The 10,851-nt window shown below is 38.3% G+C and overlaps 1 protein-coding gene across 11 annotated transcripts in view; it reads right to left on the bottom strand.

The window, feature by feature from the left end:
- epha8 (eph receptor A8) overlaps window positions 1-10,851 on the bottom strand; it is a 132,911-nt gene that overhangs the window by 59,498 nt on the left and 62,562 nt on the right. For 10 of the 11 annotated variants that reach the window (XM_020622988.1, XM_020622990.1, XM_020622991.1 and 7 more), the window contains 3 exons: window positions 4,942-4,995; window positions 3,657-3,800; window positions 1,793-1,942 (listed from right to left, as the gene is read on the bottom strand). In XM_020622988.1, the coding sequence (XP_020478644.1) occupies window positions 1,793-1,942; window positions 3,657-3,800; window positions 4,942-4,995 (348 nt within the window). Of the gene's footprint in view, window positions 1-1,792; window positions 1,943-3,656; window positions 3,801-4,941; window positions 4,996-5,233; window positions 5,364-10,851 lie in introns of those variants that run through there. The other variant, XM_020622997.1, reaches the window with a different exon arrangement.

Here is a 10,851-nt window from a genome sequence, read left to right as displayed (position 1 = left end):
ATATTTTTTTAGTATATTACTTGTGTGGTGTAGAAGATAATTATTTATGTAGAGATACTGCTTGCAAACCAATGATGTAAGATGATGTCATGGGGTAGGACTGGATAAGTCTGACTTCTTCCTACTCCATTCAAGCATGTACTAGGTATAAGCAAATTGATATTGGATTAGCATTTGTTGGATATGTGTAAAATTATGTGTGTTGACATATCAACTGTCTTTACATGCTTGAAAGAATAAATCAAATCAAAATCAAATCAAAAGAAAGTGCTGCAAGTATACACTTAGTGATGCTAATCAGTTATTTTTCAAACTCAACTGAAAGTCACAGGCAGTTGATGCTGCCTGTAACTCTTTCTAACCTTGCCTGTTTGTTCTCTTGAGTCCATGATGAGTGTCCAAGCTGTGTGCCTATCTCTCATGCTTCTCCCTGTCCCCTCTGTCACACAGGTTGCCTGTGCTAGACCATCTGCCATCCTAGGACCTCTCTCCTCTGGCTGTTGATACCTGTTCAGGTGTCTGCATCTGGGTCCTGCTATTATTTCTCTTTCTTGCCCAATTTTATTCATTTCTTCTTTATATGTTAATTCCCTTTGTCTTTTCTCTAATGTGTGTCTTAATGTGTGACTGGTGTGTTTTGAGTTTTGCCTTTTGTGTTACCGTGTAGTCTGTCCTCTGTACAGGTCTTTGTCTGACGGGGAGGTCATGTGGCTCGGCACTGTAGCTTTTAGCAAAGTGACTCAAACAGGATGAAACAGTTCATTTGTTAGGGACTATTTTTAGCAGGAGATTAATCCAGTTTTTACGCTTAAGTGAGTATTTACTGTACAACCATATTTAAAGATGGTGTAGGCTGGGTTAAGTCAAAATAAACTACAGTGCGTAGCTTAAAGTTTTGGATATATACACGATACTGGTCAATGGGATTGAGTTATTGTTGGTTTTGGTCTTTTTATGGAATTTAATGACAATATGAAAAATATAGAGAGAAATGTCAGGATTCTTTTTTAAACAAAAATTCTTATTAACATTACAAATATACAAACATTTACTGTATTTGTGGGCATCTAAGTTGCTAAAGAACTGTAACGGCAGCAGTTAACAACACAGCAGGCAAAACACCCTTGTTTAGTGTTTCAGTTAAATGTGTTATAGTTGAACTACTGTAATAAATCAAGCATTGAAAACAGCAATCACTATGATGCAATTTTTCTTTTTTGACCTTTTGTAGCATTGTTTCAGTGTTCATGCTTTGACAATAAAGTAGGCAGAAATGAGAAAAAAGATTAGGGAAACATTAAATGGCAGAGGCACAGTTTTGTATAGATAACTCAGGATTAATGTAAAAAAATGTGAGGATGGTGAACAATAAACTATACAGTGTCTTTCATATCATCGTCTTTGAGACAATATAAAATATCAATAAAAGTGTTCCAGTTCCACTATCCAGTATCAGATTTGAAGCTGTTATCAATATGAGAGTGGTGGATACACAGCCGAACCCTGATGTTTGTTTTCCTTTACAGATCTACAGAACTGAGCACAAAGCAGCTTGAGTGATCAGGCTGGGAGAGCCTCTCCAGGGCTGGGGATGTTTCCAGCTTGTCTTGAACTCTGGTGGAGGTGTACGTGCCAAAAATTGGAATAAATTTACTATCCAAAGTGAGATGTTGCTTCAAAGACATACTGCAAGTGCTGCTAGATTTTTGATCTCTTCATGTTCCTTCAAAGAGCTTGAACTGAATAATTTCAGTCAATCTTCCTGCTGTTATTTTGTGTTGTGGGATCATACCTCAGTGTTAAGTTTAAGTCTGCGCACTCCCAGGTCCACTCCTGTGAAGCTCTCATCAGCAGCGATTGTGTCAATCTTTATGAACTGGTTCTCCCGTATGGCCGAGACCACCGCTCTGTCAGACTCGTAGTAGTACAGGTTGAAGGTTTCCTGTAAAACAAACAAGGCTTCTATGGCTTCTGTTTGTGTGTTTATTGTATTGCAGAACTAATAATACTCCATTTACCCTTAGTATATTCAATATCAAAAAAAGCCAAGTGCAAATGCAACCAAGACACATTAGATACAGACAGAAAACACCTCGAGAAGTGGTTTGAGACACATTCTTGTTGGTGGTGAAAATGGTTCCGTCTCTCTAAAAAAGCCTGTGTGTAATCAGTTCTCCTCCATAGGGTAACTTTGTCATCCATCTAGTCTAAATAATTTATGGCATTGGGGGATTAGTAAATAGCACAAATAATGCAGTTACTACCACAGTGCAGAAATAGGTAAACAAATGATGTATCTCCATTTGTCATGCTGAGTCATGGCTTGCGTTGTGGAGCTGTACCGACTCACATCTGAGCCAGTGCAGCTGTGTTTCCACTGCACTAAAAACACTTTATTTATCTTCCTCATCTTCATCACGTGGGGGTGCTGCTGAAAAGCAGCAGTTAACTGATAGTGTCAGTGTGGTGTTACTAGTTTGCAACATGGAAACCTTGGTGGCGTTATTTTAACCTGTCACCAGAAGACCCAGTGAAAGACTCCGTTTTCAAAATTTGCTTCAATGAAACTACAGCTAAAAAGTGAATGCTGAATGTGGAAGGACTTTCCCTCAGTGCAAAATTTCAGACAATCAAGTGTCTCAATGAGCTGGTTCTGTTGAAGGCGAAGTTGGGCTCCACTCGGTCCTGGGTGGAATTAAGGCCCATTGAACCTGAGTACTCGGTCCTGGGTGGAATTAAGGCCCACTGAACCTGAGTTACCCTCTGCTGTTAGTAACAGATAGAAACAGAGGCCAGTCCCACCTGCTCTGCACAATAAAAGCAGGCTGAACTGTGCTGATGGAAATATGCCATATATTACAGAGAATGGATAGGTAGTCAGTTTTCATATTAACCATGATTATTATTTGAATCATCCACTACAGATTCTTAAACTCCCAAGACTGATCCTTGAATGTGTGCCAAGTTCCCAGGATCAATTCTGAGCAGTGCTTTATTAGTTACTGGTTTATTGGTTTGTATCTGATGTAATGGGATTATCAATACTCAAATTGATTTGAATCTAACTGAATCAAAGTGAATAACTCTTGGACTTTGTGAATCAAAATTCGGTCATAACAGGAGATCGGTGCCAGTATTCGGCCTTAGAAATTATAATCAAAATTCCATTAGAAGAGATATTCTACAACTTTTTTACTCTATATTACAACTTTCCCAAAAACATCTCACTTTCTCCGTTTCTCATTTTTCATTTCTTGGGTGGTGCTATAGGCTTAATATACTCTATGTACTGTGGGTGCTGGCATATTAGCATGTCATGTTAGCACCAGAGATATCTACAGTACCACACACACGATACAGTAGGTAAAGTGAGCAGTATGTCTACCTCCCCAAATGTCATAGAAGTTCATTAAAGCAAAATCTGTATCTTCCTAATTACATTCAAAGGTAATTGTGAAGCAGTTCAAGTCAGACTTTGAAGTATGTAAGAGTTTAAACAGACATCATCTCAATTGCATTTTTTAAATGCTAATGGGATGTTTAAATGCTATATTCTAACAGAATATGAGTTACATTATGTGCATTTAAGAGCTCCTCTCCCAGACATTTTTCATCATCTCTCCTCGTCTGTTCTCCCCTGGCTTTCTGAGTGTTACCTTGCAGGTGCCCAGTACTCCAGGCATGCTGTTGCAGTCTCGCAGGGTGAACTTGACCTCGATGTAGATCCTCCTGGCTCCCTCTCGGGGGATCCAGCCCGTCCTCAGCCAGTTATTCTGGCTCGGGCTCATTACGTTACAGACCTGATTCAGAATAAGTGATACAGTCATCAGTTGTAGCAGCAGAAATGCCAATAAAAACAAACATTGTAGTCATTAAAGATGTTATGTGTGGTTTGTTTTTCCCCGTAGATATTTAGAGTTTCTGGTTTCTGTTTTAAAGACAAGACTTCTGCCTCTCATTCAGGTGCAACACTATTGTTTGAACAGCAAAATAGCTGGTTGTAGATCTTCACACCAACTAATGCACATTTAGTTAGGCTGATATAAGACCTGTACACAAATTTGGAGAATTTGTATGCATTTGTTACTTGCAATCATAAAGTATGTCCTGTTTTGCGCTGTAAAGACTTAATACTTAACCAAACTCAAGCCAGGTTTACACAATGTATAATATGTCCATTTTATTTGAAAATTGTTCCCTGATGGTGAAATGCTCCAACTACCATCTGCATCAGTGATTTAGCATTTTATAAACTGTGTCATGCTCAGTTGATTTACAGTATTTGTATGGCTGCATATCCAGAAGGCTGGCTGCCGTCTGGGTCTCAGTACCACTGAGCACAATATGGTCATGTCTTCTGGCTCAGGCTTTTTTAAACAACTTGATAGAAATGTATGTCTAACAATAAAAAGCTGCCTCTTGGTGAATCATTTATAGGCTGATGCTGTATATTGTTTAAATGACATTTATGATTTTTATCAGTTAAATTAATCAGTGAGAAAATTAATCTTAGAATGTTAAGGGATGCTTTAAAAACAAAAACATTTAAATTTGGAAAAAAGTTCTAGATGTGGGAGGTCAAATAATAATTTTCACAACATAGTGAAAAGGGCTCATTGCAGTTTACCACAGTCCAAGGTGATGTCTTCAAGTGCTTGTTTTGTCCAACAAACACCCCGAGTGTCAAAGGTTTTATATTTACTATCAAAGAAAACTAAGAAAACCACCTAATATGGAACAGCTGATTTTTTGGGCAGTTTGTTCTTATAAAATTGACTTAAATTCTTAACCATTTAAGTCAACAGTTGATTCATCAGTTGATGAATCAACTCATCATTGCAATTGTATTATAGACTATATAGTGTAATTAAATTGAAGTTCTTATAATAATTCATTCTAATAAAACATTCAACCCCACCTCACACTGAGACAATTACACACCTGGTACGTGTGGATGGGACTGAAGTACTCGTCCATCTCATTAATGGCATCCCACTGCAGAGGGAGAGAAAGAGAGGGAAACATTCTTGGGTCACATGTTCACAAGTCTCCACGTTTTTCAGATTCATATGCAGCAAATCACTGAACTGCTGCACACAGTATATTTCCCACATGATCGTCTGTGCCTGCATGTCTCCCTAACCACATCAGGAGATTATTAGCTTTGACTTTAAATGAAACGTGACGACTCCTGTCAGACAGGCAGCAGTGTAGTAGGTGTATGGTATTGTACCTCTGAATCTCTCCAAAGATGAACAGCATGGTTTTCCAGATGACTGGTGGTGAGTTCAAAGCTCATTATCTACATGACTTTGTCCTGCAAAGTCACGTAGATTGTCATTCACCTTCTCATGATTCTCCATCTAAAAATCTCCAGGCACACTGTTAAACTGGGATTAATGCTTCTGATTTATTCCACTCCATTGTTCTGGTAAGCAATGGATAACACATGCAGTCATGTGTTCTACATTTCAGCATGTTGGAATTCAATTCTAACGGGACATATTTCACTTTAATGAGATTCTCCTAATGCATGTGATTAGATTTACATTGTTTACTGAATGTCGCAGGAGGCCAATAATAGAATTATGAGGATGAACAGTAAGTGAAATGTGTTGGCATTTCTAAATGTGTTCATGTGTATTACACCTCCCTGCACCTGCTACTGTACATCCAGCACCAGAGGGACACTCCATCACAGGAAGCTGTCTGTTCGTCCTGCTCTGTGTGTATTGTGAGGAGCCGCACTCCCAAAGACCTCGATCTGCAGACGCCTAGAAAATGCCCAGATTTCATGTAGTAGGACACACAGGAATATTAAACGGGAAATTCAGATTTATTTGAATGCCTCAGTGGGTACAACGTGTACACAGGAACATGTTTGCAGTGTAGGACAAGATGATTGAGGATGATCTCTTTTCCAGGTCCCACTCAGCATACAGTACCAGTCAGCTTTTTGCTCTGGTGTTTACAGACCATTACATATTCATACGTTTACATTTCAGCTTGCAAACACACACGTGGAACTGTATAGTGAATGAACAAATCAGTCAGTATGGCTGTCTTTATTCAGACTGCTATGCATAGCATTAATTAATTTGACACATCCATGTATCTAATGGCAATGTTAGTCTGGCCCACAAGGAAATATCTCACCATCTATTATATGGATTTCCATGAGATGTGGAAACATTCAGGGTCACCAGATGATACATTTTTTCCTCTAGCAATATCATAACATTCACAAGTAAAAAGTATCAAAAACTACTGAATAGTTTATAATAAACTTTGGTGCAGACATTCATGTACCAAAAACTAAGCTTGATACATTTTGCAAAAATGACATTTCCTATAGTTTTCTGGAGAACAATGATTTGCCTGATCTAGTTAGTGTACCTGAGGCTGTATGAAATGGGATCATGTTGATGGTAATTTAGGCTATATTGCTTTATTCCTGTCTTGCTTACATCTTAGAATTCTTTATCATTATTTTAACAACAAAATTGTAACATTTTATATTTTATTGCAATGCTTGACTCTTGGTAAGTATATTTATAAATAAAAATATCTTTATTTAACAATAGACAGTCATGTTCCACTCAGGATGAATTGTAACAACAGTGGGAATCTCTTGACTGTTTATGTCATCAACCATTTAGCTAAAAATATTATGGCATGCTCACATTATCATGGAAAGACTAATTTTGCCTCACCATTGTGTGTGCGATGCACATACATATACACTGAACTGAAAGTTTGAATTTGTTGAACTTGGGATGAAGTTGAGATGACCTTTATGTACACAGCCCATCACTGCTGATCAACTGGCTTGAGACTAATAAGCCTACTTGTGTTTCTTGATTTCCCAAATTGTACAATAATATATGCCCTTATATCAAGACCAGATAAGGAAAAACAGTCTAGTTAACTAGTGAAACATCAGCATGCAAGTACAACCAAGAGTCTCTAAAATATAATGATCTACTTCTAGCAACACTAGCATTGTAGATACTGTAAGAAAGTGCCATTTTGTATAGCGCCCCCTGGGAGTTTCTGCACCAATCAGCATGGAACGTGCCTTTACTACGCATATAGAGCTACTCAAAAGCTGTAGGCTCGTAGTACAGTACGCCCTGAACAGTGCTGTTATTGTGGGTTGTTTCTCAAATCTTTATAGGGATATGTTGAGTAAAATGTACTCATGATGGACAAAAATACAAGAATAACACTCAGATTAACCCACATTTTAGGGCAATGTGGTTTAAAGAGCAGCTTTCCTCTTCTCTATTTCTGTCGAAACAGGATATTTGCAGGTGACAAAGAAAAAAAAATTAATTCAAATACAAAATCATATTCAAATTAAATTACAATCCAGTCATTCAAATAATAGTATATCAATTCAATGGAGTAAAAGGTTTATTTGATTGCTGGACAGGGAGGGTCTATTGAAGAGATTCTATTGACTTGCATTATATGTAAGGGTGGGTCCCTTTTTTATTGCTGTGCAAAATAAGAATACATTAATAGTAGAAACAGATTATAGTGTATTTACATAGCAAAATATTGTTTCAGTAGAGACACTATATAAATTCTGCAAAGTCTACCAGAAGCTTAAATCTAAACAAAACATTCCTGACAACAAAGAGTGAAGTTGAAAAAGACTGACGGACAGTGAAAACACTCATTATTACTCATTCGTTCGGTCCTCGGTCATCCACGTTCTTACCCCTAATACAAAGGCACTTACTGCCTGGTATAGTATGTGAGGCTAATGGAGGGAGGAGAGGCTGGTTAGGAGCAGCCGTCTCAGTCCACACGTTACATGGCTAATTAGGCTAAATACAGACAGCTTTTGTTTTAGCCAGTTCATAACAATTGCCTCTTATCCTACTGAGAGTAGCATGGCTAGATCTGACAGTGAAAAACAGACATTGAACCTGACAACAAGCATTGTTTTCTGCTAATATGTTTTGATAAATTACAGATTTTTATTATTAGATAATTTTTTATTGCCCCTCCCTAAAGCAGCATTACACCTAGGCCTCTAAAAAGACTGAGTCCAGCTTTGTGTGTTAATATAAAGCAGGAAAAGACAATGGTACGCATTTTCTGGATAAGAAAACAGCAATAATGAAAGAAAAATCTCAGAAGACATAAACAGTACCAGTGACCTACTCACTGCTAAACTGCATGACTTCCTCCTTCGCTACCAAGTGAAAAGCAATCTCACACTCTCCCTCCTTCAGATGAGCTGCAGTGAGGATTACAGGTTAAGGTGTTGAGGATAATAGAAATTGGTATTCAGCAGAGCCAGAACTGATGCCCTCTTCAGTCATGTCTGCAAGAAATGTTAACCATCAACAATACACTGCCTTGACTATTTTGTAAAGATCAGGGACATGGGCATGGTTAATTTGTATGTATGTATGAATGAAGCCATGCACGTCTGTTTAACCCCTGTGTTACACATAATCCTCCTGGGCTCAGGATCCTTGTGCGAGCAGCAGAGTAATTGAAAGAAAAAGTGCGACCCTGGGAAGCTTTGGGCCACGCCCAGCTGAACTCAGCCCTGGATAAGATGCCTGGGCTTTCCATAGAAGACCTCCCGCTCCTCTCTGTGCTCCCCCCCCACACACACTCACACACACTCCCCAAGGTGCCACCAGCTGAAAACTACTGGGGTAATTAAGATGTGGAAAGTCTCACCCACCTCCTTTCCTCATCCTCTCATCTTTATCAGCTAAATTGAAACTGTCCTTGAACTTGTGAAGACCCCAGCTAATTAGTGGAGTGTATAACCTCTCTGTCTCCCTCATTACTCCCATCTTGCCATCACTCATCTCTTTTTTCTTTTTGTGGGAAATCTCAGATTTTTGCTCCTTGTACTTTTCTCCAGGAGTGAAAGATCACATGAGCTGAAGGCAGATTGTCAGGAGGTTTGGAGCTGTACGACAAGCAAGAAGGGGATGAGATTTAGACCAGATTGGTTCTTGTTTAGTTGTGAGAATAATGGAAATCTTTTCTACTCGTCCCCGGCAGACAGACAGGGAGAAGAAGAAGAACAGACGTCAGAGAGATTCAGCAGGGTGTTTTTATCTTCTGAGAGCACGATAAGAAAGTTTTCTATCATGACGACAACAGAAATGCAGTGCTTCACAGAGCGGCAGTGTCGGTTGGCACGGATGTGTGTGTGTGTGTCAGACAAAGACTACAAGCAGAGAGAGAGAATGAAAGAAAGTGATAAATTAATTGTCTGTAAATTGCACATCTGTTTCCTGCCTGTCAACTCATCGGATCTCTCATCAGGAGAAATCAAACGTGGCAGAGAGCAAAACTGTTTTCGCACACACAAACCCATTAATGTGCACACAATGCAAACATATCACTAATGCAAATACACTGCAGGTACACAGTGTATGAATATAAAGTAAGATGTCTATAATGGCTCACAATTAAAAATACATTTTCATGGCATTTATAAAATAAGCTAAAACTGAAGCAAAAAGGTTGTTTAATGCAACAGACTGTTTCAGGTGTGAGTCACAGGGCTCCTCATCCGGCCTCATAGCACCAGCTGAAGTCAATCACAATAAAACACATGGCACAGCTCTTCTCCAGTATACCGGGCTTTATTCTCCGAAGCTTTTTGTTGCCTGCAGCAAGGCGGTTGTTTCTGATTTCTTTTTTTGCTGTTAGTTATGTGAATTAATAATCATTATAATTTCAAGGTACCCCAGAAAACAATTTTCAACAACATCACATCATCCATATGAGTTTGCTCATTTTGGTTGAATTCTAGTTATTCATCACTTTCCAAAACACAGCATATGTCTTTCACCACTTTACACTTTGGATGAAGGCATGAAAAGAAATGTTATGTATACTCCACGGCAACTGTATGCAAAACTGCAAATGACATACAATGTTCAGTGAAGTATGTTCCCCTTGCACCACTGTTATGTGGAAGAAGGAAGGAAGAAGTTAAATTACAGCAAAGCTAACCTAAGGAGACTAAAGCTACTCTGAAAAAGTAGTTCAAACTACTTTGCAAAAAATGACCAAGCTGTCAGTGTAAATGTGATACAAAATTATAACAAAATAATAATCCAAAAACTCACATGCTACTCAGCGAAATTTATTAGGCTGAGACATAAACCTGTCCCAACTGGACTTTCACAAGGACAAAATTGTAAGGGATGTTACATTTTTGTTGTAAACCTTTTTACTGGTCTAAAAAAATGGGCTTGTTGTTTTACTTGTCAGTGTTGTCTACAAGTCTTCAACGCAAACATTTTAGACAGTGTGAACAGTTTGAACACTAGTCTAAACAAGTGGATTATCTTTTCACTTGTCAGAGCAAAATCTACATGAGCACTCTGTTAAAGTACCTCTCCAAAATTCATTTCATTTCCTCTTATGGCCAATTTATAGTTTCAGTAGTTGGCAAAAAAGTATGTGACTCGCGATCCAGTAGTTGGCAAAAAAGTATGTGACTCACGATCCAAATATGAATGTAGTTGAACTACCAGCCAGCTACTGCAAATTTAGTTAAACTATCAGTTCAGTTACAAGCAGTTCACTACTCCACAACACTGGTTATGCTTTACAAAAGACCAAATACTTCAAACATGTCTAACTAATTAACTAACAAAATGTTGAAAACATTTTCACTCTTGCAAATTTGTCTGAATATTTTACAGTAAATACACAACATTTGTCTGTGCCTTGCGAAAAATTACAAAGCACTGTTGAAAAATGAAGCAGTTTTATGATGTGACAACACCATATTTAAGGTTTGGTGAGATTTAGGCACAAAAATGACATTGTTAGATTTAGGGAAAGCTTGGCGCC

This window comes from Monopterus albus, unplaced genomic scaffold (assembly GCF_001952655.1).
Source record: "Monopterus albus unplaced genomic scaffold, M_albus_1.0 scaffold291.1, whole genome shotgun sequence".
In the NCBI taxonomy this organism is placed as follows: Eukaryota; Metazoa; Chordata; class Actinopteri; order Synbranchiformes; family Synbranchidae; genus Monopterus; species Monopterus albus.
This window is presented reverse-complemented; position numbering and strand designations above follow the sequence as displayed.